Source organism: Galleria mellonella, unplaced genomic scaffold, assembly GCF_026898425.1.
Source record: "Galleria mellonella isolate WM207_F2 unplaced genomic scaffold, CSIRO_AGI_GalMel_v1 utg424, whole genome shotgun sequence".
In the NCBI taxonomy this organism is placed as follows: Eukaryota; Metazoa; Arthropoda; class Insecta; order Lepidoptera; family Pyralidae; genus Galleria; species Galleria mellonella.
In genome coordinates, this window is record NW_026442097.1 from 1,212,944 (window position 1) to 1,235,735 (window position 22,792).

Below are 22,792 nucleotides of genomic sequence, written 5' to 3' on the forward strand. Positions count from 1 at the left end.
GCAACGCAAGGGGAGGTCCCTTGCGTTGCCATTCTTAAGGACTCAAATGTTATTCCTCTGTACCCTGTAAATTCACTGCCATATCCCACCCTTCAAACCGAAACACAACCATGTAAACACAACTGCTTCACGATTGAAACACGAATGGAACAAAGGTGCCCAAGAAAACGACTTTTGTAGTCTCCCTCTGGCTTCAGGTTCATCATGTGGTGCGGCGAATCGTATTGTGATCTCCATGGTGTTATTACTTTCCCATGATTTATTAATGAAGATCGCCTTTACACATGTACAATATTGTGGACACCATTTTCTGTGGGTTTCCAATATTTGAAATAAAATAACATATCACAGAAATTATGAATTTTGATAGTAAAAAATATGCATGCAAAATTTTTAGTGATAAATCTGCATCTTAGTCATGAGTAACATTTCAAATCATTTTTCTAAATATTTTCTTTACAAATCGACCATTTTATTTATTTATTTATTTTTTATACAACTTAAAATGGCAAACAAGCTGACGGTCCACTTGATGGGAAAGTGGTAACCGTCGCCTATAGACATGAGCAGTACCATGGACACAACAAAGTATACTGTTGTTGTGTTCGCCCATGATACCCCCCATGCGTTGCCATTCCTGAGGACTCGGATGTTATTCCTCTGTACCCAGTAAATTCACGCCATATCCCACCCTTTAAACCGAAACACAGTTATGCAAACGCAACTGCTTCACGGTTGAAACACGAATGGGACAGAGGTACCCACGCAATCGACTTTTGTACAAAGTCTCCCTCTAGTTTTTCATATAAATACATTACTCCATTTGTATGTTCTAATTTTAAAGAGGTTAGAAAAAAAAAACAAAGAAATTTATTATAAATATAATAATATTTAATCTTTCAAGTCATTTCTTTTTACAAATTAACAATTGGATCTTGACACGGTTTATTGTCGTGTCCACTCACTGCACATAACTATTTACACTAAATGTACTTTAAAACGAATAAGAGATCTTTTTACAAACTATTTGATTCCATCAACTGGTTTTAATATTTACATAACAATTAGAAATTTCTATAAAAATACGATACTCAATATTAACAAAACAAACACGATCACTCCATACATATGTCAAGACATTTTGGTACACAGTCTTCGATTAAAACATTACTATTTGAATTTAAAATGTTCTATTAATAAATTGGACGATGTATTGATAAACTAATCTTTGGTTTACTAACAATCGTCTACGCTCGTTCAAATGAACTTTTTCAGCACTACGCCAAGCTTCCCATACACCACCAAAATCTGTTATTTAAACATTCAATTTCTCAAGGAACTAATTATCATGAATTCTTTTTATATTGCTTTATTTTAACAATAGAATTTTTAACAATAGAATTAAATCAGATACCTTCGTATGGTGATCCACAAAAAAAACTACGCAGAAAACGCGGGCTCATATTAGTAGAAACTATTCATTTTAATGTCAAATTAAATAAAATACTTATTAATCTTGGTACAGCAATAAGTCTGTACAAATCATGTAAGCTTTTTAATTTATATTTAAATCTAGAGTGTTAAAGATTTATTGTAATAATCGATTTTAAAGAGGATAGAATTTCTATATTGTACTTACGTATGTACGGAGTAAATCTTATATTTACCTACATGGCCCAAAATGGCGTCAAAAGTTGTCTTATAAAGACAAATAATTTTCATTGAGTGTCGTATCTTTCAACTACAGATCGGTATTACCATTTTTATTGTATGTATTACGCACATTATAATAAATTAAAAATACATAAATATTGCAGACAGACTTGACAATTGGCGGACACAAGATGGCGGACGCTTCACGACATGGCGGCCGTCCGTGTTTTAATAATCTCAATAATAATTCCTTTCGGATCGGAAACCAGTAGTCCAATGTTAGACAGGTGGACATACCACTACGTGGCCATTTAAATGCTTTTTATTTGTGCAACCCGTCATTATCTTCGTCTAATAAATGCGTATTACATACACGTGTTAATCTGTCTGTTAGAAATTTCTAATATGTCTGGCCGAGCGGCCGCGTGTCCGGACACCACTAAAACGTGGTGTCGGACGGCCCCCATCGCAATATTGAGATTTCGACAAATGCAAATATTGTTGGTATAATGAAGTTTGTTCTTTATCATTTTTATGAAAAAAAAAAAACTTTTTTTTATTATTACGAGAGAATACAACAAGGAATTAATATTCGAGATTAATTGAAGTTTTATTACCCTGTTCTCCTAATAATTTCTTTATCAAATTGCGTGCCAATTTTTATTTTATTCCTTCATAAATAATTAAGTTATTTTTTATAAGTTACCATTAAAATCACATTTGCTAGAGGCTTGTTGCCATACTAGCAATAAGTTTTTAATCGTCAAACTCCAATGATACCAACATAGGAAAAAAAATCGACTCTTAACAGTGAGAACATTGCCTTCTGTGTCAGTTTTTTTTTATAAAAATAACAACAATAACAAATTAAAAATAAAATATGTTTACGACTATGTCAGACAGGGATGTAAGAGGCACTTGCAGATTGTTGCCATTCATTGTAATAACCATAAAATTCACGCAGATTAATAGGTAATATTTATATATGTACAATAAAACAATAATTCCGCCATTTCTAATTCGGTCGTTTCAACAAAATGGCCGATTCAAGATGGCTGTCCAAGTACAAGTATCTTGAAAGATTTTTGATAAATATCAGTAACGATTCTTTCTCTTTGTATTATACAGGATTTATTTAAATCTACCAGAGACTTTTACTATAGATACGTTTACGCAACAGACAGAATGAGACAAGAACCTCTACTGTCTTGCCCTTTTTTTATACGTGTTGTAGCGTAAACATATTTATAAATAGCTGTATTAAGCAATTATTTGTCACTGACAATTATATTTTTTAATATTTCGACAAAAAATCTGCATAACAATGTTTCATTGTATGTGTATGATAAGATAAAGGTCAAATCCCATTTACAATTGTGAACAAAAATATCAATGAATTGAATACTAACTGAAAACTACTATATTTTTACAAAATTGACTTATACAGACCTTGGATTCGTGATCAAACATTTTGTTTTCAAGTTGCAAATGGACTAACCTTTAGACTTTTTAGATTATAAATATAATAGGATCATATATGCGTTTTATAGTAAAAAAAATATAATGTAAAAATCAATTATAAACTCATGAATAAACTATATATTTCAATCGTATTTCTATAATTTGAATTAGACTCCAAAACCGCAGGAGGCGAGCTCCTCGTCATCACTAAGATTTTTTTTACCATTTTACTTCCATAAATACATTATATATCCAAATAATATGATCTTATTATTATTATTATTTTTAATAAAGCCTTCCGTCACAGCGCCAGGGTGAAAACAACGGACAGTCCGTTCGAGAAATGATATAAACAAATATTTTTTTTTAAATAATCTATTAATTACTAAACAGGTAACATATTGCCAATACGAGATTTACAATGTGAACATAACAACAATCTTAGTAATTTGATACGAGAAACGAAAAACTATTTACAATGCACTTAAAGTAAGGAATTTATGTAGACACATGACCCTATGGGAGGTTTTATAATTAAAAAAAATAAATAGTCGAAAAAAATGACAGCGGGAAGCAATATTCTCACTGACTAATAGTATATCACAAGTGTTGCCACAGATGTAGATGTAAATAGGCGTACCATGTACCATATGCTGTTCAAATTTAGCATACCAAATTTACAGTACTACCAAACCGTTTCTTCTAAACCATTCAAAATACTGCATATAGTTTTTTTTTTGTCAGTTATATAAATTAAAAGAGACTGCCAGTACGAGAAATAACATTTTTTTTTTTTAAGGATAACGTTGGAATGAAGCACCCACTTGTGCTAACGGTACCTATACACGAGGGGCACCAGTGTACAGCGAGACTATAGGGATGGAGTCAAGCCAGTTAACCCATTCTGGTGAATTTACTGGGATATTAATTTTACGACTTTTTTTATGTAGAAAAACGGAACGATACACCCGCCTGTGTTAACAGTATTCAATGTGAAGAACCCAGGAAGCTTCTGCGCTTCTGGACGGAGCTAGGTTGGCTGCACTAGCCACGACTCATACGCACAATGGCCCAAATGAGAGGCTAAGTGCGGAAAATGGAGTCCCTTTCACATTCACATTCAACAGTATTCAATGGTGGAACATTGGTTATGAATAAAATGATGGGAATGCGGTTAGTTAATTTCCCCTGATGGACCACATCGTAGGAAATTCACATGCTAACTTTTTACCCTTCATCCTTATCCACCATCCTTCCCTGGGTAGATTTATTATTTGTGTGTGTATGTATGTGTGTATGTATGTGTATATGTATGTGTATATGTATGTATATATATATGTACATTAGAAAGCGACTTATCAAGACTGATCTGAAGATCTGAAGTACAGCTTTGTATGGATGTGAGACATGAACATTAACTTAGAAAGACATAGAGAGCCTTAGAGGAGCATTTGAAATGTGGTGCCGGAAAAGAACGGACATAATTAGCTGGAAAGATCGAATTAGTAATAAAGAGGTCCTACTTGGAAAAGAGACAAATTATAAGAACCGATTGATTATTTACTGAAGAATAAATAAATAAATACTCAAATACAAAACTTTGCTACTTGGAGTTATTGTCATATATTTTGCTATTGTTTTTATTTTATAGAACCCCATATCAAACAATTACAAATAAAAAAAAAAAAAAACATTTTAATTTAAATAAAAACAAAAGCTTTTATTACAAATCTTTTATAGTTTCTTTTAATTTTTAATTCAAAGAATGTTTCACTGTACAAATAATTTCGCTGATCTCTGTGACTACTTTAATTGGGTGTAAATGGTATGGTAACCCCGCCTGCGTTATCGGTATACACTGACAGGGCACCAGTGAGAGGTGATAGGCGAGGATGAAAGGGGATGTCAGTTAGCCCATCGTAACGAATTAATTATTGATAGCAACGGGGACTAACCTCCCAATTACTATCCCTTTCCCACCCCCCTGGTGACTACTAGTCTACGGAACCCCTAGGTTTCATTTAACCCACTTTAAGAATCGCTGCACTATATAATTATACTACGTCTCTAGTGAGAGATACGTCAAGTATGTGCTGTGCTACTAATGATGAAGTTTATCGCTACTTATAGGCGTATATAAATAACGGGAGCCGGGTGGACCCAGCCCACCCCACTATTGTCAGATGCCCACCAAGAGATTTGAGTAAAGTTTCACAAAGAAATTTCTTAGAGTACAAAAGATATAAGTGAAGTTTTGGCAAAGACTTAGAGTACATATGTATATTTTTAAGGGGCCAGTCCCCCCCCCCTCTACATCCCGGAAAATGAGCTTGAATTTTAAGCTTAAGAGCACTAAGGCTCTTACTCGAATTCCGACTTATTTACGCCAAAATTAAAGCAGGGATAAGCTTTATCTATGCGTCATTTTTTTTTATGGATAAACATAGTTCAGTTGTCTATGGTATAAGTTAGCACGGTATTATACTCAATAATAAATAGTACTTAATAAAAGTGAAATCAAGTTTTGTTAAATTTATTACAGGAATAATCTCTAAATGAAATTAATAACAAATCGAAACATTTCATAAATTAACCAATTTTTGATTGGACATCTGTAGCGTCTTATTGTTGGTTCAATCATTCGTATTTTACATTTTCATTAAGCTCTATTGAGGATGAAGTCAGGGCATTTCTCATTTACAGACAGGCAAAGGTAAAGTCAGGGATTTGGCTCGTTATAATGAATTCACCAAAAAATAATATCGTAAAAGACAGCGTGGAGGTCAATGTGACCCTATATTGCCGGCACTGGGACCCCTAACGACTGCATAACAATCCCCTCCGATTTTGAGATCCATTAATACATTTCACTTCAAATAATACCCAAAGTAAGGAATCCAAAATTTTAATAATTATAACTTGCTCTGATTTAGTTTAAAATCAGCGACATCTATATTGAGAACTGACACAGTTTAGATGCGGTTGCGTCGTCCACTTGTTAAAGTGGCCAACGGATGGCAGTAGTGTAAAGATGGGCAGGTGAAGATAGACGCGTGGCCTACGAGCGCTACATCACTACATCTGCGTGCGGTGCCGCGGCCGGTTCACAGCGGGCGGCGCTGCGCGAGCCAGGCGTGGAAGCGGTCGCGGCGCGCCGCCGCCGACCGCGCCCGCGCCGCCGTCCGCGCCGCCGACAGCGCCCCCGCGCGGTACAGCTGCAGCGGCCGGGACGTCAGCAACCTGCGCCCGCATATTACATATTTTATTAATCATATTTTTTTAGGAAACTTAACTTACTAGCAGACCAATTAATGGAATTCAAAATTCAAATTCAAAATTTAAAAATCATTTATTCATGTAGGACATTTTAGCCGCTTATGAACGTCAAATTTTTACATTATAATTTTATTTTTTTCCCTACCGTCCAGTTCGGTATATAGATCCAATTGAGAAGAACTGGCAAGAAACTAAATTGAATTATAGAATGAAATAATAGTTGCTTAAAGACATAATAATAAATTTTTACTATCGCTCTGCCTGCAATTTCTTATACGTAAGCCTTGAAAGTTTACTCTTTTAGGGGTTGAATTTCCAAACTTCCTTTCTTATTGTCCATCTACACTATATAAAAAATCTCTCTACAAAATTTCAAGACTCTAAGACTGGATAAGACTAGAAATACTGCCAAAGTATACTTATTAAATTTAATATTTATATTTTTAATATATTATTAGATAATATATTAAATAATAATAATAGTAGGTTAAAATATTATGAAATACCCCTTTTCTAATAATGGGAAGAAACTATACCTTACTATACCTATATACATAAATCCATTTAAAGTTAAGTAAAGTAAGGGTTTCCAAGTAAAGTAGTAAGGGTTGATTAATACAGAATATTTGAGTACATTCTTGTAACATACAAAAGAGAGACTGGCTGAAAAGCAAAGCTGTGCAACTCTACACATTGCACTAGAACACTCACAACGTCAGCTGAGCTAATTCCTTTTGCTTAATATGAGACGCTTCTTATAAATTATTTTTTATTTTCTTTAGTAAATATGTGTTATTATTATTATTATGACACTAGCCTGCTATGAATTGACAAAAATGACAAGTGATGGTGTATCTTTCGTACTCTTTTTACTAATTATATTTGCATAAGAAGAAGGGAGGCAACCATATGATGTACAGTTTTTATTTTATTGTTCCTTCTATGTGATTCCTTGTTTTTAGATTAGTAATATTTTTTTTTTTATCCAATATAGAATTGCTATTTTTCACAAACTGACGGCCCACATGAGCAGTACCATGGACATAACAGAGTATACTGTTTCATCCATGATATGTCCCCCATGCGTTGCCATTCTTGAGGACTCGGGTGTTATTCTTCTGTACCGTGTAAATTCACTGCCATACCGCACCCTTCAAATTGAAACACAACTGTTTCACAGTTGAAACAAGAATGTAAACAGATGTATTGTGTGCCTCTGTTGCAAACGCGTTTTGTACAAATGTCTGTAGGTGGTGAATAGCAAGTGCAGTGACCTGAGCGTGTGCGTGATGGTGCACTCGGTGGCGTCGCTGATGCGCGGCGGCTTGCGGCGGCGCGCGGCGTCGTGCGGTGGTGCGGGTGATGCTGTCGGCGCGGCGGCGTTGCGCGCCAGGTCTCGCTCGGCGGCGGCGCCGCGCCGCGCCGCGCGCGGCCGCGCCGTGCGCCGCAGGAACACCGGCTTGTGCGGCCGCGCCGCCGCGTCGCTCGCGTCCGGCCGCGCGTACCGCTCGCTGTACAGCGACCACGCCGCCAGCCGCGCCACCGCCGACACGCACATCGCCGCCGCGCCGTTCGTCGCCGCCGCCGCCCCCACCGCGCCCACCGCGCCCACCGCCGCGCGGCACTGCAACTGCGCACCACAACACCACACGCTCACTACTAACGTTCACTCTTATTGTTTATTGACAGTACAGTTATGTACAGTTTATGACCAAAAATCCACTACCTACTTCATTAATTATTATTCATATAAACATTACTCCATTCAATTGGATAAATAATATCACTAATTCATTGCATTAACATTAGTCTAGCCACAATTAATTATTACTATCGCCATTCATCTTATTATATATATATATATATATATATATATATATATATATATAAATATATATATATATATATATATATATATATATATTTTTTTTATTTTTATTTTAAATAATTTAACAAATATTCAGTAGTAATCATTAATTTACTAAATGAAATTAATAACTATTACACATAGAACAGACAAAATTTAATGTAAAAAATAATATTAAATAAATAAACACTATCATATTGAAATCTTCATATAATTGTAAATTCAATCGCTTCTTTATTGAAATTGGTTGAAACAAATTATTACTAAACATGATAAATAACCAGTCAGGGTGGCACAAAGGTACCTGAGCAGACGACTTGTGGTATTCCTCTGTTATTTTTATAATAAACTTTCATATTGACAGCAATGATTACACCACTTTTCATCAGGTAACCATCACCTTAACTCTCACAAACTGTATCAAACAACAAACCACACTCCATTTTACATAAAATATGTAAAGAATTTAAATATAATTTGTTATGTATGAAAACAAGGATTAATTCGATGAGTACTTTTGAATTTTATACAGAGGTGCCCAAGCAAACGACTTTTGGTACAGTCTCCCTCCATTACTTTTTGTATAGATACTTTTGTGACTGTTATATGTGGAAGGACCCTACATAAATCATTGTATAATTATTATTATGACAATTAAAATAGTTTTACTTCAAATCTCAAACAAATTGTACCATTTATAATAGTTTTTTTTTATACAACTTAGAATGGCAAACAAGCTGACGGCCCACCTGATGGAAAGTGGTAACCGTCGCCTATACACATGAGCAGTACCATGCACATAACAGAGTATACTGTTTCGCCCATGATACCTCCTCATGCGTTGGCATTCCTGAGGGCTCAGATGTTATTCCTCTGTACCCAGTAAATATAATTTCTAATAAAACAATAGGCTTACGTTTTGTAGCTTTAAATATTAATTTAAAAAAAAAAAAGATATACTTTTTTTATAAAATAAAAGTATATATATATATATATATATATATATATATATATATATATATATATATATATATAACATTGTACATTTTATTATATATATATATATATATATATATATATATATATATATATATAACATTGTACATTTTAATTTAAAGACGTCAGTAGGAAGGCAGCATGCGTGTGTTCAACACTGACAGTCTGTCACACGACATCGCATGGCTCTCATCATTCGTCTCAGTTGCTATTCGAGTTTATTGCTCATAATGAAGATCAACATCTCTATTACTAGTAATGTCCCAATTATCCCCTAGTAAAATGGAGAAGAGGTCAATCTATTAGGTCGATACTGCATCCTCACCTTACAGGGATGATCCTCGCTGGTGCCCCACCAGCGTATACTGACAGAGCAGGCAGGGTTACCATTCCATTATCACTCATTTAAAGTAAAACCCTATTAAATAGTGATAGAGCAGTAATTATTAAATAAAATTACTATATTAAAGTTATAATACCTGGTTGGTCGGCGAGAGTCGGCTGTTGTCGTTGTTGTGCGGCGAACTTCGCCCCTCGCCAGCGCCCTCTAGCAGCTCGAACGTCACCTTACACTCTTCGCCGCCGTACTGTGCACAAATTGATAGGGTTTAATACAAGCAATATAAAATTCACGTCATGAAATAAATATATTAGCTTCATTTTTTATCAATCTTACAATGGTTTTTTTATTATATTCAATCCATGTTTGTATTGTTGTTTCGATTGAAGTGTGACAATATGGCAGTGAATTTACTGGGTACAGAGGAATAATACCCGAGTCCTCAGGAATGGCAACGCATGGGGGGTATCATAGGCGAAACAGTATACTCTGTTATGTCCATGACACTGTTCATGCCTATAGGCGACGGTTACCACTTTCCATCAGGTGGGCCGTCAGCTTGTTTGTCATAAAAAAAAGAATTAAAAACAATAAGAAATACAGAGTAAACAATGAAACATCACAGATTACATTGTGATACCCCTATATCCCCTCTAATGCATTTCCTGAAGGTTAGAAGTGTAAACACTATGTACCCTGTAATTTTACTGCCACATCCCACCCTCAAACCGAAACACAACCAGAGTGAGACAAAGATGACCAAGCAAAGTACTTTTGTAGTCTCCCTCTGTTATTTCTATCTAGCCCCACCATATTAGAGGGTTAATTCCACGTTATCTGATTTAGAAACTATCGTAATTAAATCCTAATGAATACGTCACGATGGACCAATTGATTTTCACCTATCATCTCTCACTGGTGCCCCACTAGTGTATACAGTTAGCCCAGGCAGGGTTACCATTCCATTTATACCCCATTATAACACTGTAGATACTAAGGAGGAAGGAATTGTTAGTAATGGGATCCAATTTCCCCATAACCAACAACAGACCCTATCAAGTCGATCTCCACGCAGTTCCCCCTAGAAACTTTCGTAATTAATCCTAGTAGAATTCATCACGATGGGCTAACTGACCTGCTTTCATAGTCACCTATCTCACCTCACTGGTGCCCCGCCAGCGTATACTGATAGCGCAGGCGGGGTTACCATTTCATGATCACCGATTTAAAGAGAGAGCCTATGGAAACTGACCACCCGCACGAGGAAGGCGGCGTGGTCGCCGCGAAGGTAGCTGGCAGCGCGGCGCAGGTAGCTGGCGCCGCCGCCGCGCATGCCGCCGCGGGCGCACATCTCCGCCGCGCGGACCGACCACGGCTCCGACACGCACTGCTGCAACTGTCCATACACTCCACTGTTAGTACCATGCCAACGCATGGGGGTATCGTGGGCGAAACAGTATACTCTGTTATGTCCACGGTACTGCTCGTGTCTATAGGCGACGGTTACCACTTTCCATCAGGTGGGCCGTCAGATTGTTTGCCATTCTAAGTTGTATAAAAAAAATTGCAAATGGCAAATATATTAGTAATAAAATTTGTTAAGAGTTGCCAACGCACGCGACTTCACTGGTGTCGTAGGCGTCCTTAAAGCTATGGGTAACCGTTTACCTTCAGACTTTCTGTTTGCTTGTTTGCCACCATAGTAATTAAAAAAAAATCATTTTTTTTTTCTTATACATGACATTAGAGAGAAGTAACCAACATACTATGTCTGGAAGAGATTGCTTTAGCGATAACACCGTCTTTTGTACTCCATATGTGTAATATACTATTCTTTATGTGTGTTCCTGCAGTTTCCAATTCCATCTTGAGGCAGGGTTGTGGCACTGTTAGAGGGACCAGCGTGTTTCTGTTACTGTCTTCGTGTTAGGCAGGCGATAAGTGCCGACGCAGCGATCGGGCGAAAACAAAAATGGTGCAAATAAAAGGTAAGACTATTTCTAAAGTGAAAAAAGTGTTGTCCTCCTCTCTCCTACTCGCTGCGCCCAACAGGGTCCATAATTGAAATGTCAACTACAAATTATATTATGGAATGCAATAAGAAATAAATAAATAAATAAATATTATTTAAAATCTTATTCTGCCCTTATTCTGCCGACATTGGGACATGTAACTATTTAAAACTAACTTATTGGCAATAAAAAAGTGGTATAAATAAAAAGAGACGTCAGTAGGAAGGCAGCATGCGTGTGTTCAACACTGACAGTCTGTCACACGACATCGCATGGCTCTCATCATTCGTCTCGTCAATACGATGACACAAAAATTAATTAAAAAAAAAAACATTATTTTTAATAGAATATGAACATCGCGTTTACTACCCTGTGATATCTCCATGATACTCCTCATGTGTTGCCATTCCTGAAGACTATGGTGTTATTTAGTGTTTTACTACCATATCCCAATCATCTGAGACATGAACGTGTCAGAGGTTTCTATGCAAACGTCATCATCATGTTAGGCATTATCTGTCCAGTGCTGAACATAGGTTCTGTCCGTTCAGTACTGGACTACGTTTTTTTTTTGATGGGTGAAAATGGTATGGTAACCCCGCCTGCGCTAACGAGATACGCTTGCGGAGCACCAGTGAAGGGTGATAGATGAGAATGAAAACAGGCCAGTTAGCACATCATGATGAATTCATCAGGAATTAACCATGATAGTTTCCAGAGGGAACCGCGAGGAGGTCGACCTGGTTGGGTATATTGCTAGCAATGGGATTCTCAATCTCCATCACTAACAATCCCTTTCCCCCCCTACTGGACTACGTTAGGTTTATATTATATAGGATTTCTCCATAGACTGGCATAAGGAACGAGGTTTTACCTTATGGCACTTTATAATTAATTTTACTAGTAGTTACCACTCTTGTAGTTCGGATTGGCAACCACAGTTAGGCTTTTGATGAGGTATTAAGAGAGATACCGCTACCCATCGATTCGGCCATAAGTTTCTTTAGTGGCTTAGAACATCGATGGGAAAGGAAATCTATGTAAACAAATTTAGTATAATCACCCTGTTGATAGTCGACCATTTCAGGGATTTACAGGATATGGAGGCATAACACCATAGTTCTTAGGAATAGCAAAGCATGAGGGATACCATCGGTATAATGTTCATGGTACTGTTCATATCTCTAAAGCGACAGTTACCACCTCCTCTATCAGGTGGACCGTCAGTTTGTTTACCATTCAAATTATTTATTAATAAATTGATAAAAGTACTAACCTGTCTAACAGCGATGGACACCAACTTGTCGAGCGTATACGCAGGGTACGCTTTGATGCCAAGCATTTCTCTCGCCGCATCTTCGTACGCTGCAGAGTCGATATTTCCGTCCAATACGCCTTTAACTAGTTCCAGTAGCGCGTTGTAGTACTCTGATGGGGAGGACGCGTCCGCTGGTAGGTCTGGGGAGAGAGGATTAATAGTATAATAGATAGATAAATACCCTTTATTGTTTCTTCTATAAGATTACAATAGTAAACTTATTATAGATACAAACAATTACAAAAAAATATTACAGTGAGAAAGAAATGGGCGGCCTTAGCGCTAAGAGTGATCTGTTCCAGGCAACCTATCGGTTTAAGAGTGGGATATGGCAGTGAATTTACAGGGTACAGAGGAATAACACCTCAGTCTGCAGGAATAGCAACGCATGGGGTGTATCATGGGTGAAACAGTATACTCTGTTATGTCCATGGCACTGCTCATGTCTATAGGCGACGGTTACCAATTTCCAACAGGTGGGTTGTCAGCTTGTTTGCCATTCTAAGTTGCATAATAAACTTGGAGGAGTAATTATAAAGAGAAATCTTACTTGTTCAAATAGACTTGTTTACAAGCTCTATTAAAATTTATTTATGATTCCACTGCAGTGTCACTGTTATCTGTTGAGAAGGACCCGCATGGAACTCAACAGTTAGTATTTTCAATCTATTTGTGTACTTACTAGATAATTTTACATTTGTATGGGGTACTTTGATTTTTCATTATAGCATTTTAGGGGGGAGGCCTATGTTCATCACTGGACAGTTCACTAATAATACATGCTGGTGGGGTACCAGTGAGGGATGACAGGTGAGATTGAAAAGGTAGGTCAGTGAGTCCATCGTGATGGATACACCTGGAATTGAACACGAAGGTTTTTAGGGGGAACTGAGTGGAGTATCCATCTAATAAGATGTATTGATGGTAATGAGGGTGTATTAGTTTCTATTACTACGAATTTCTTCTTAATTCTATGTAGTGTTGGTAGTGGTGCTTGTGGTAGTTTTGGTGATGGTGGTGATGATAGTGAGTGGTGATAATGGTGGTGGTGAAGATGGTGGTGGTGGTGGTGATGATGGTGGTAAGTGATGATTGTGGTAGTGGTGGTTATGGGGTGGTGGTTGTTACGGTGTTGATGGCGGTGGTCGTGATGGTGGTAAGTGGTGATGATTGTGGTGGTGGTGATGGTGTTAGTAGTGATGGTATTGGTGACTTTGGTAGTGTTGGTGGCGAGTGTGGTATTGGTGACAGTGGTAGTGTCGGTCTCGGTGTCGGTGTGGGCGGTGTCGGTGTCGGTGTGGGCGGTGTCGGTGTCGGTGTGGGCGCGCGTGGTGCCGGTGTGGTGCCGGTGTGGGCGGTGTCGGTGTGGGCGCGCGTGGTGTACGCACTGTTGGGCTTGAGGCGCAGCGCGTGCGCGACGGCGGGCGGGCGCGCGCGGCCGTCGAGCGCGTCCTGGCGCGCGAGCGCGGCGGCGGCGCGGCGCGCGCCGGCCAGCCGCTGGCACACGGCGCCGTGCAGCCGCAGGAACAGGTACCACGGCGCCGTGCACACGAACCGCGCCTCCTGCGCCACGCCCACCATACCATACACATTGTATTAGACCACCTCTGTTACATTCGTGTTTCTACCTCACGCTTCACAACACTGCGTTTCAGTTCGAACGGTGAGGTATGGCAGTAAATTACCGTGACCATTTACATAAATTATGGTAATTTAACTGAATTGTCTTAAATTGGATGTTTAGACTACTATTACTACTAGAGTGATCTATAAGTAGATCCTTTTATACATATCAAAATAAATTCAAAATCAACAGAATTACAACGTAACAAACAAACAAAAAAACTAAGAAACTCCTTTTTTAAAGTTGACAGATAAAATTGTAACTGAACGCTTTCTATACATGCGAGGTATTAAAAAAAAAAATACTATAAGGGATCTTAAAACAATCAATAAATATCAAAACAATAATTATTACAAATCTTGTCTGTCTGTATGTTAATTCCGTGGATCACATAAAAATTACTGCACCAAATTGGATGCCTAATTGCACAGCCGTATTCTTTAAAGTCTAACTTAAAATCTAATATATATTTCATCTTAATATGCCATGCCATTATAATAATGCCATAGTTAATAGCTTATTAACTCTACTTTTGAAACCACACTTATAATATAGCAAGCAAAAAGTATTTTATTTTTATTATTTTTTATTTATTCATTAAAAATAATTACAACATCATGACAGCAAAAGCCAAATCAATGTTATAAATCTAGTGTGCTAACATACAAAGTTACAATAAATGTATTTAACCCGACTCTAGATATTTCTGAGTCGCTTCTAATATCTTTGGCAGGCTACTAATCATCATCATCTTCCTACCCTTATCCCAATCATTGTTTGGGGTCGGCGTAATGTTTTCTATCCATATTATAAAAAGATTTGGCATATAGTTTTACGACCGGCCGCCTGCCTGACGTCAACTCTGTTTGGGAACCCTCTTTGGCTACTAATATTAATAGTATATATATATATATATATATATATATATATATATATATATATATATATATATATATATATATATATATATAAATTTTGTTTAAAAAAAAATAGCAATAACGAGACACAACTCACATTAGGCGGATAGTCTCTGTAGTCATCCTCCTCTTGTTCCATTTTGATCTCCATCTTCACAGAGTCCTCGTTACTGCTGTTCCGTTTCACGCTGTTTGCCGCATTTGTGTCTGCAAATAATTTAAAAAGTTCTTTTAAAAATCTACGCTCTCCATATCCTGACCTTTTTTTTTAATAGATGATAAGGAATCTGAATTTCAAGTTTTTTTTTAATGCATGATAATGAAAAGGTAACCCTTGCCTGCGCTATCGGTATACACTAGCGGGGGACCAGTGAGAAATGATATGTGAGGATGAAGCAGCTCAGTTAGCCCATCGTGATGAATTCACTAATGTATCATTCACGATGGTTTCCAGGAGGAACCACGTGGAGGTTGAGGGTATATTGCTAGCAATGGAGCTATTAAACTCCATTGCTAACAATCCCTTTCCCCTCGAATTCCAAGTATTGGAATGGACTAACTGACCTTTTTTTTTCATCCTCACCTATCATCCCTCACTGGTGCCGCCAGCGTATACCGATAGCGCAGGCGGGGTTATCATTCCATCATCACCCATTAAAAAAAAGTACAACATAGATGCACCACTCGGTAAACAAAAGAAAACTTGCCAAGACGTACTATAACTCTGTTAACAAAACAAATTTGTGGCATCCGCGTAAACAAACGTAACATGTGATGGTAAACCCGTTTACCATCACATGTTTAATGTAAAATTCACCTTTACTGTCCGTATGGTTGTTGTTCTTGGGTTTGTTCTCCTTATCGTTCTTATTGTTTCGGCCGCTCTTATCTGACGCGTTGTCCGACTCCGACGACTGTTGATTATAAAAATAAAATAAATTTTTGAATTACAACAACTTTCCAACAATAAATCAAACATATAGATAAATAAATAAAAATATTCTTCATTTATAAGGATTTTTTTTTAATCTACCGCCCACTTCGAAATGCATTTTCAGCTGTGAAATACGAGAAGAAAGTCAGCTGTTGCTTTTTCTACAAAAAAAAAAACATGAAATGGCTAAAACAACTATCCCAAACTTCATATTGATATAAAAAAAAAAATCAGTGTTCTTTTTTTTTAATCTACGTTTAATTTGGGATTTTTGTTTGTTAACATGTCAATATCCCATAAAATCTAAACAGGTTATCTACTATTATAACTAAAGAATACTACTTACTAATTCACTTAAGCAGTCAGTGTTCTTGAACAGACCAGTCCCTACTAGAAGCATCAGTTCACATCACCAGAGGGAGACTTTGTACAAAAGTCGATTGCTTGGGCACCTCTGTCGCATTCGTGTTTCTACCGTAAAGAAGTTGTGTTTGCATGGCTGTGTTTCGGTCTGAAGGGTGGGATATGGCGTGAATTTACAGGGTACAGAGGAATAACACCCGAGTCCTCAGGAATGGCAACGCATGGGGGGTATCATGGGCGAAACAGTATACTCTGTTATGTCCATGGTACTGCTCATGTCTATAGGCGACGGTTACCACTTTCCATCAGGCGGGCCGTTAGCTTGTTTGCTAATCTATATTGTATTAGCTTATCATCCGCTACTTAGTACATTTTGATTTTAGAAGTAGAAAAACGCAATGGAATATACCACTTTTAGACAACTTATCGACAAACCATTTTTAAAGTTTTTTTTTCTCTATTCAATTCTTTTTTTGCTTTTAACCCTTTTAGTGCCATTGATTTTTACTAATATCTACTTAAAAATGCCAAAGAAATCTTTGTCATGTTGATGTCATTTACTCTTGTCTCTAAAAAAAACTGTATCTCCTCCAAAAAATATCCAATTTTAATATTTTTTTTTTTACAGCAAGGTAAACAGCGACTGATTTCACGAGCGCTATGACGCTCGTGGCACTTTTAGATGCAATGCGCACGAGCGAGATGGCGCTCGTCGGCACTCAAAGAGTTAAATTGTACTTTTTGCTACTGTCGTAGCTATTTTTTCCTATCTGATTTTTTTTATCTGCTGTTCTAATTTTATCATTGTTAGAATTATAGCTGTATATTATATACATGTATTTGTGTATATAAGAGTATATGTATGTATACATACATATATGTAATGTGTAGTAACAATACACATATTTTAATAGTAAATACACCGCCTACTTAATTTTCCGCTTATCTCATGGTTAACTGGCAGAAAACGCCATTAGATGTTAAGTCCGCCATATGTACACTTAAATAATTGTGCATTCTAGTTTTAAATACGTAAATATTAGTAAGACAAGATATTGGGGTCGATACTGCGGCGATCTTCTAAAACTTATCCTTAAATTAAATATTTCAATTTGATACCACAGCGAAATCTATTTTAAATATCAATATTAACTAAATTTGTATTATATTTGATAATAATAATAATTATTTTATTTAATTACCATCAATAAAACATAAATTTCGTTAAATTACCAAATTAAAACATTAAGTTTAAGATACAGAGAGATTACACCTCATCGGCAACAACGTCTTACCTCTTGTTTCTCCGATTTGACGTTAGGTGTCGCCTTGTCGTCTTGTGGCGTTTGGTCGCCAGACGGACTATCTGGGCTCGCTGGGTCGTCTTTTTCTTCTTTGAACAAAGATATAAATATAATTATTGTGAATTAAACATTTTATTTATATATAAACTAAGCTATAATGATGTTTCAGTAACTTAGCGAGACTCAATTTGAATTTAAACTTAATTATTTTACCACTTAAGGTACAAACGTAAAAAAAAAACTAAATTCATTTTTGTACTAATAAACTGTTTAGTAAATTAAATTTATTCTACATTTCCAATATAATCGTCGTATTTTTCTTATCTTTTCTGGTGCAGTGGTACAATGGTTGGGGGCTCAGAATTAAACATTTTGTTTATTTATTTGAGACAAGTAACAAAGGTAACAGAGATATTATTTTGAAGCAATTTAGTAAAGTAATTATTGTTTATATTTAAATAAACAATTCATATTTTTAAGTTATAAAATGTATTAGAGACGCCATATTTTTTTTCTTTCAATTACCAGTCACAGGCCAGAGAGCATCAGTCTATCTCTATACATCAAGCATAGACTAATAAAGTTGCCATATTAAGAAATGTGTGGATTGCTTTCTCAACGAGAGACGTCAGTAGGAAGGCAGCATGCGTGTTGAACACACTGACAGTCTGTCACACGACATCGCATGGCTCTCATCATTCGTCTCTACTTAAACCACAGTATTATTACTTATCAAATGTATGTACTATATATAGTCTGTCAAGTAAGATTATAGTCAATTTGTAAAAAAAAAAAAAACTTTATTTAATAAAAATAAAAAATATATAGAGTCATTGTTCTTGATCAAAGCGAAGAAGCAATGTTATTAGTATCACGTTCAGTCGACATTGCGTCAATAATTGATGGATTTATCAATAAATCCTAGATATACTTTGGACCAAGTATATGGCGTATTCGTCTGGTAAAGACTTCCAAATGCGATGGATTTCTCGAGATAACTGCTTTAAAGTGTATACTCTTCTTCAACGAAACTTCCGCTTGATGTACGCTTTAACATTTCGGGTTTTTGTCACAATTGGGTTAGCGTCGGGCGATTGAGACGTCCAATCCTATGTGACAATGCCAGATCGCTCCTTCTACTCAGGGAACAGTTTGCTACAATGTTTGGGGTCGTTGTCTTCTTGTAAGATCCACTCCTCTTTTTGGTTAATGAACCGGCGTTCAACAACCAGTAACAATGATTTATTATAAATTTCGATCAAGCATTTAGATTGTAGGTAAACGAGGTCAATGGCCCAAAACTCTTATCCGAGAAGCAACGCCAAAAATTAATTTTTACAGCGTATTTTATGATGCGCTGTACCAATTTGTTGTTTGGGATTGACCAGGATCGAGGTATGGAAATATATACCCAAACAGATGCTTCGTCTGAAAAAATTACATTACTCCTGTCCCGATCGACATTTTTCTTCGCTAAGGCAAGTCGTTTTGTAACGTGTTTTTCGCTTAGTAAAGGTTTCTTTACTGTAGCACGCCATTCGATGTCGTACTCACGGAGATGCTTACGTACAATTTCGTAGGATATATCATACCCGTTTTGGTACAATTTTGTTTGTCCCTGTCACAATGTTAGATTAGGATTGCCCAAAAATAAGTTTACTATGACTTTATCGACTTTAGAAGTCACTTTATTTGTGGAGCTAACTTCCGGCAAGCCATCGACAATTTTTATCTCATTAACGAGTAACATGTTTCTGCAATAAAAGATCGACAAACTTAAACGTTCTCAACAATGCATCAACTAGAAAGTGCCATCTATCGGCGTAAAAAAGAATTCGTTCGATACGTTCACTTAAAAATGAGTTATTCAGACAACGATCTTACTTGACAGTTTTCTAGTATAAAGATTTATAATAACTTGAAAATGATTTGCCATCAATAACAAAACCATAAAATCAAATAAGTAATACACATAGACTAGTACTATGTTATATTTCAAGAAAAGGACCATAGTTTAATAAAACTAACGACTCTTTTCTTAAAATACGCTTATTCCGGGAAGAAAAAAAAAAAAACAATAAACAAATAGCCACCTTCATCCTTCTCGTCATCGGACAGCGGCTGCCTCGGGTGCGAGAAGAGATCCGGTAGGAACCTCCTGAGCAGTTGCTTGATGCGTCGCTTCTCCGCCTTCTGGATGGCAGTCTGTCTGCGGGCGTGGTGGATCAGCAGTTCCGCCGCATCCCGTACTATTTTTATTGCTGTGAAACACATCGTCATTGTATAGAGGCATTAAAAACACAGTGACAATGAGAATGAGTTTGTAAACAAGTCTATTTAAATAAAAAAATATTTCTATTAACTATCTTACTAATATATAATAAAATTATAACTAGACGTCTGTACATGTGAGATATTTCAAAAAAAAAAAAAAAAACAATATGAGGTATCAATAAGACCAAGATAAATTTTGTCTGTCTGAATGTTTGTTCCGACATCAAGCAAAAACTACTGCACTAAATTGTATGCAGTTTTCATAGTTGTTTCTGAAGATATATACATAAATATATATCTATCACGCCACTACATGGTTGACACTCAGTTAATATCAGAATAGGTTGAGAATGAACAAATTGTTGGTAATGGGGTCTAGGAGGCTTCATTGCTAACAAAATGTCCATGCAATTACCATAGAAAACATCACAATTAATAACTAGTGCATTCATCACGATGGACTAACTTGACCTGCCTTTTCCTTGCCTTTAATCTGTCGTGATTAATTCTAGTGGAATTTGTCACGATGGGCTCACCGACCTGCCTTTTCATCCTCACCTATCATCCCTCACTGGTGCCCCGCCAGCGTATACCGATAGCGTAGGTAATGTTACCATTTCGGTTTCATCTTGTTAAAATACAAAAATAAAATTTGTTACAGTATATTTATTTATTTATTTAACTCTTCATTGCACCAAAAACATAAAAATAAACAATGACATATAAACAATTCAAGTGAAATACAGTAGTATTGAGTACAGATTAAAATATATACATAAAGGTACAAAAGGCGGTCTTATCGCTTAGTGCAATCTCTTACAGACAACCTTTGGTTAAAGGTGAACATATAAACATATATTACTGAGACGTCAGTAGGAAGGCAGCATGCGTGTGTTCAACACTGACAGTCTGTCACACGACATCGCATGGCTCTCATCATTCGTCTCGTTTCTAATTAGCTGCAGGATTTTTCTTTTTATACTACTTAGAATGGCAAACAAGCTGACGGCCCACCTGATGGAAAGTGGTAACCGTCGCCTACAAACATGAGCAGTACCGTGGACATAACAGAGCATACTGTTTCGGCCATCATACCCCCCATGCGTTGCCATTCCTGAGGACTCAGGTGTTATTCCTCTGTACCCTGTAAATTTACGCCATATCCCACCCTTCAAACCGAAACACAGCCATGCAAACACAACTGCTTTACGGTTGAAACACGAATGGGACAGAGTTACCCAAGTAATCGACTTTTATACAAAGTGTCCCTCTAGTTCTCAATTAGTTTTTTTTTTATTTGTTACCTCATAATTTTTTCAGTTGTAAACCAATTTGGAATATCTTTTTTTTATCTGTAAGGATATTTTTTATCTTTCACGATTGATTCAATAGAGATTTAATCAAAATCGATTCCGTAGTTTCTAAATCAAAATTTGGTTTTGTCACAATTGAAGGAGACATTTCTTTTTTGTGAAACAAAAATGTAATTGCTCAAAAAACTGAGTTCTCAGGACCGTCTTTGATTACTGAGGTCATAAAATGTTTTCCAAAATTTCGGAGCCAAACGAAACACAAATTTGATATTAAAATTACATAATACATGCCATTTGGAATTTTTTTTTATACCACTGAGGTGGCAAACAAGTATACGGCCCACCTGATGGTAAGTACCGTAGCCTATGAACACCTGCAATACCAGAGGTATTACGCGCGCGTTGCCGACCCTACTCTTTTAATCTCTTTATTTTTAAATATTAAAAATGTTAAAATATTATTTCTTTGGACTTTTATAATAGGATGTATGACGAACGAAATGTTAAACTCCATTTATTGGTCCGATTTTGGTAAAAACAAAAACACGAAATTGAGTCCGAAATTTCGGAATTTCATTTCATGGTAGACCCGCTGATGACTTGATCGTACCTACACGTTAATGCAATGACGAGTTTACTCATCACCTATCAGCAAAGTGTTAAACTAGAGCATATGAAGTCTCATCTTACCTTCTTGCCGACTCTGCATATTGTAGTCCACGATCAGGTGCGGACCGGGCCTCCTGGCCGCGTACGCGCTTTCCACCTCATTGAACAGTGACTTGGAGCGCATCGCTTTCAGATCGTTCTGCTTGAAGTTGATGCCCTGATGATCTAGTGACTTCAGGTAGTATTTCTCATTCTGCTCGCGCCATTGTTTGTTGAAGCCCTGTCGAGTAAAATTACACAATGAGCACACATGGGGAGAGAAAGAGATTGTTAGTAATGGGGTCTCAATATAACCTATCAGATCGATATCCACGCGATTCGCCCTGGAAACCATCGTAGTTAACTTTCCCTTACTAATATAAATAATAATAAATATGACAATTTGTTTGTTTCCACTTGGCATATTAACGGTATAACCAATCGCTATGAAACTTGGTATAAAAGCACTTTCAAGATTTTTTTTATAGGTGG

At 36.7% G+C, this 22,792-nt stretch overlaps 1 protein-coding gene across 11 annotated transcripts in view; it reads right to left on the minus strand.

Moving 5' to 3' along the window:
* Nucleotides 1-867: 867 nt before the first annotated feature.
* The window catches only part of LOC113515758 (paired amphipathic helix protein Sin3b), a 71,791-nt gene continuing 49,866 nt past the window's right edge, over nt 868-22,792 (minus strand). For 8 of the 11 annotated variants that reach the window (XM_052898316.1, XM_052898313.1, XM_052898314.1 and 5 more), the window contains exons 20-30: nt 22,343-22,541; nt 20,159-20,326; nt 18,057-18,154; nt 16,282-16,378; nt 15,562-15,671; nt 14,312-14,486; nt 12,882-13,063; nt 10,846-10,989; nt 9,733-9,840; nt 7,665-8,020; nt 868-6,354 (exon numbers count right to left, since the gene is read on the minus strand). In XM_052898316.1, coding sequence (XP_052754276.1) covers nt 6,219-6,354; nt 7,665-8,020; nt 9,733-9,840; nt 10,846-10,989; nt 12,882-13,063; nt 14,312-14,486; nt 15,562-15,671; nt 16,282-16,378; nt 18,057-18,154; nt 20,159-20,326; nt 22,343-22,541 — 1,773 coding nt within the window. In that variant the 3' untranslated portion in view covers nt 868-6,218. The remainder of the gene's footprint in view (nt 6,355-7,664; nt 8,021-9,732; nt 9,841-10,845; nt 10,990-12,881; nt 13,064-14,311; nt 14,487-15,561; nt 15,672-16,281; nt 16,379-18,056; nt 18,155-20,158; nt 20,327-22,342; nt 22,542-22,792) is intronic. The other 3 variants (XM_052898318.1, XM_052898320.1, XM_052898323.1) reach the window with 1 other exon arrangement.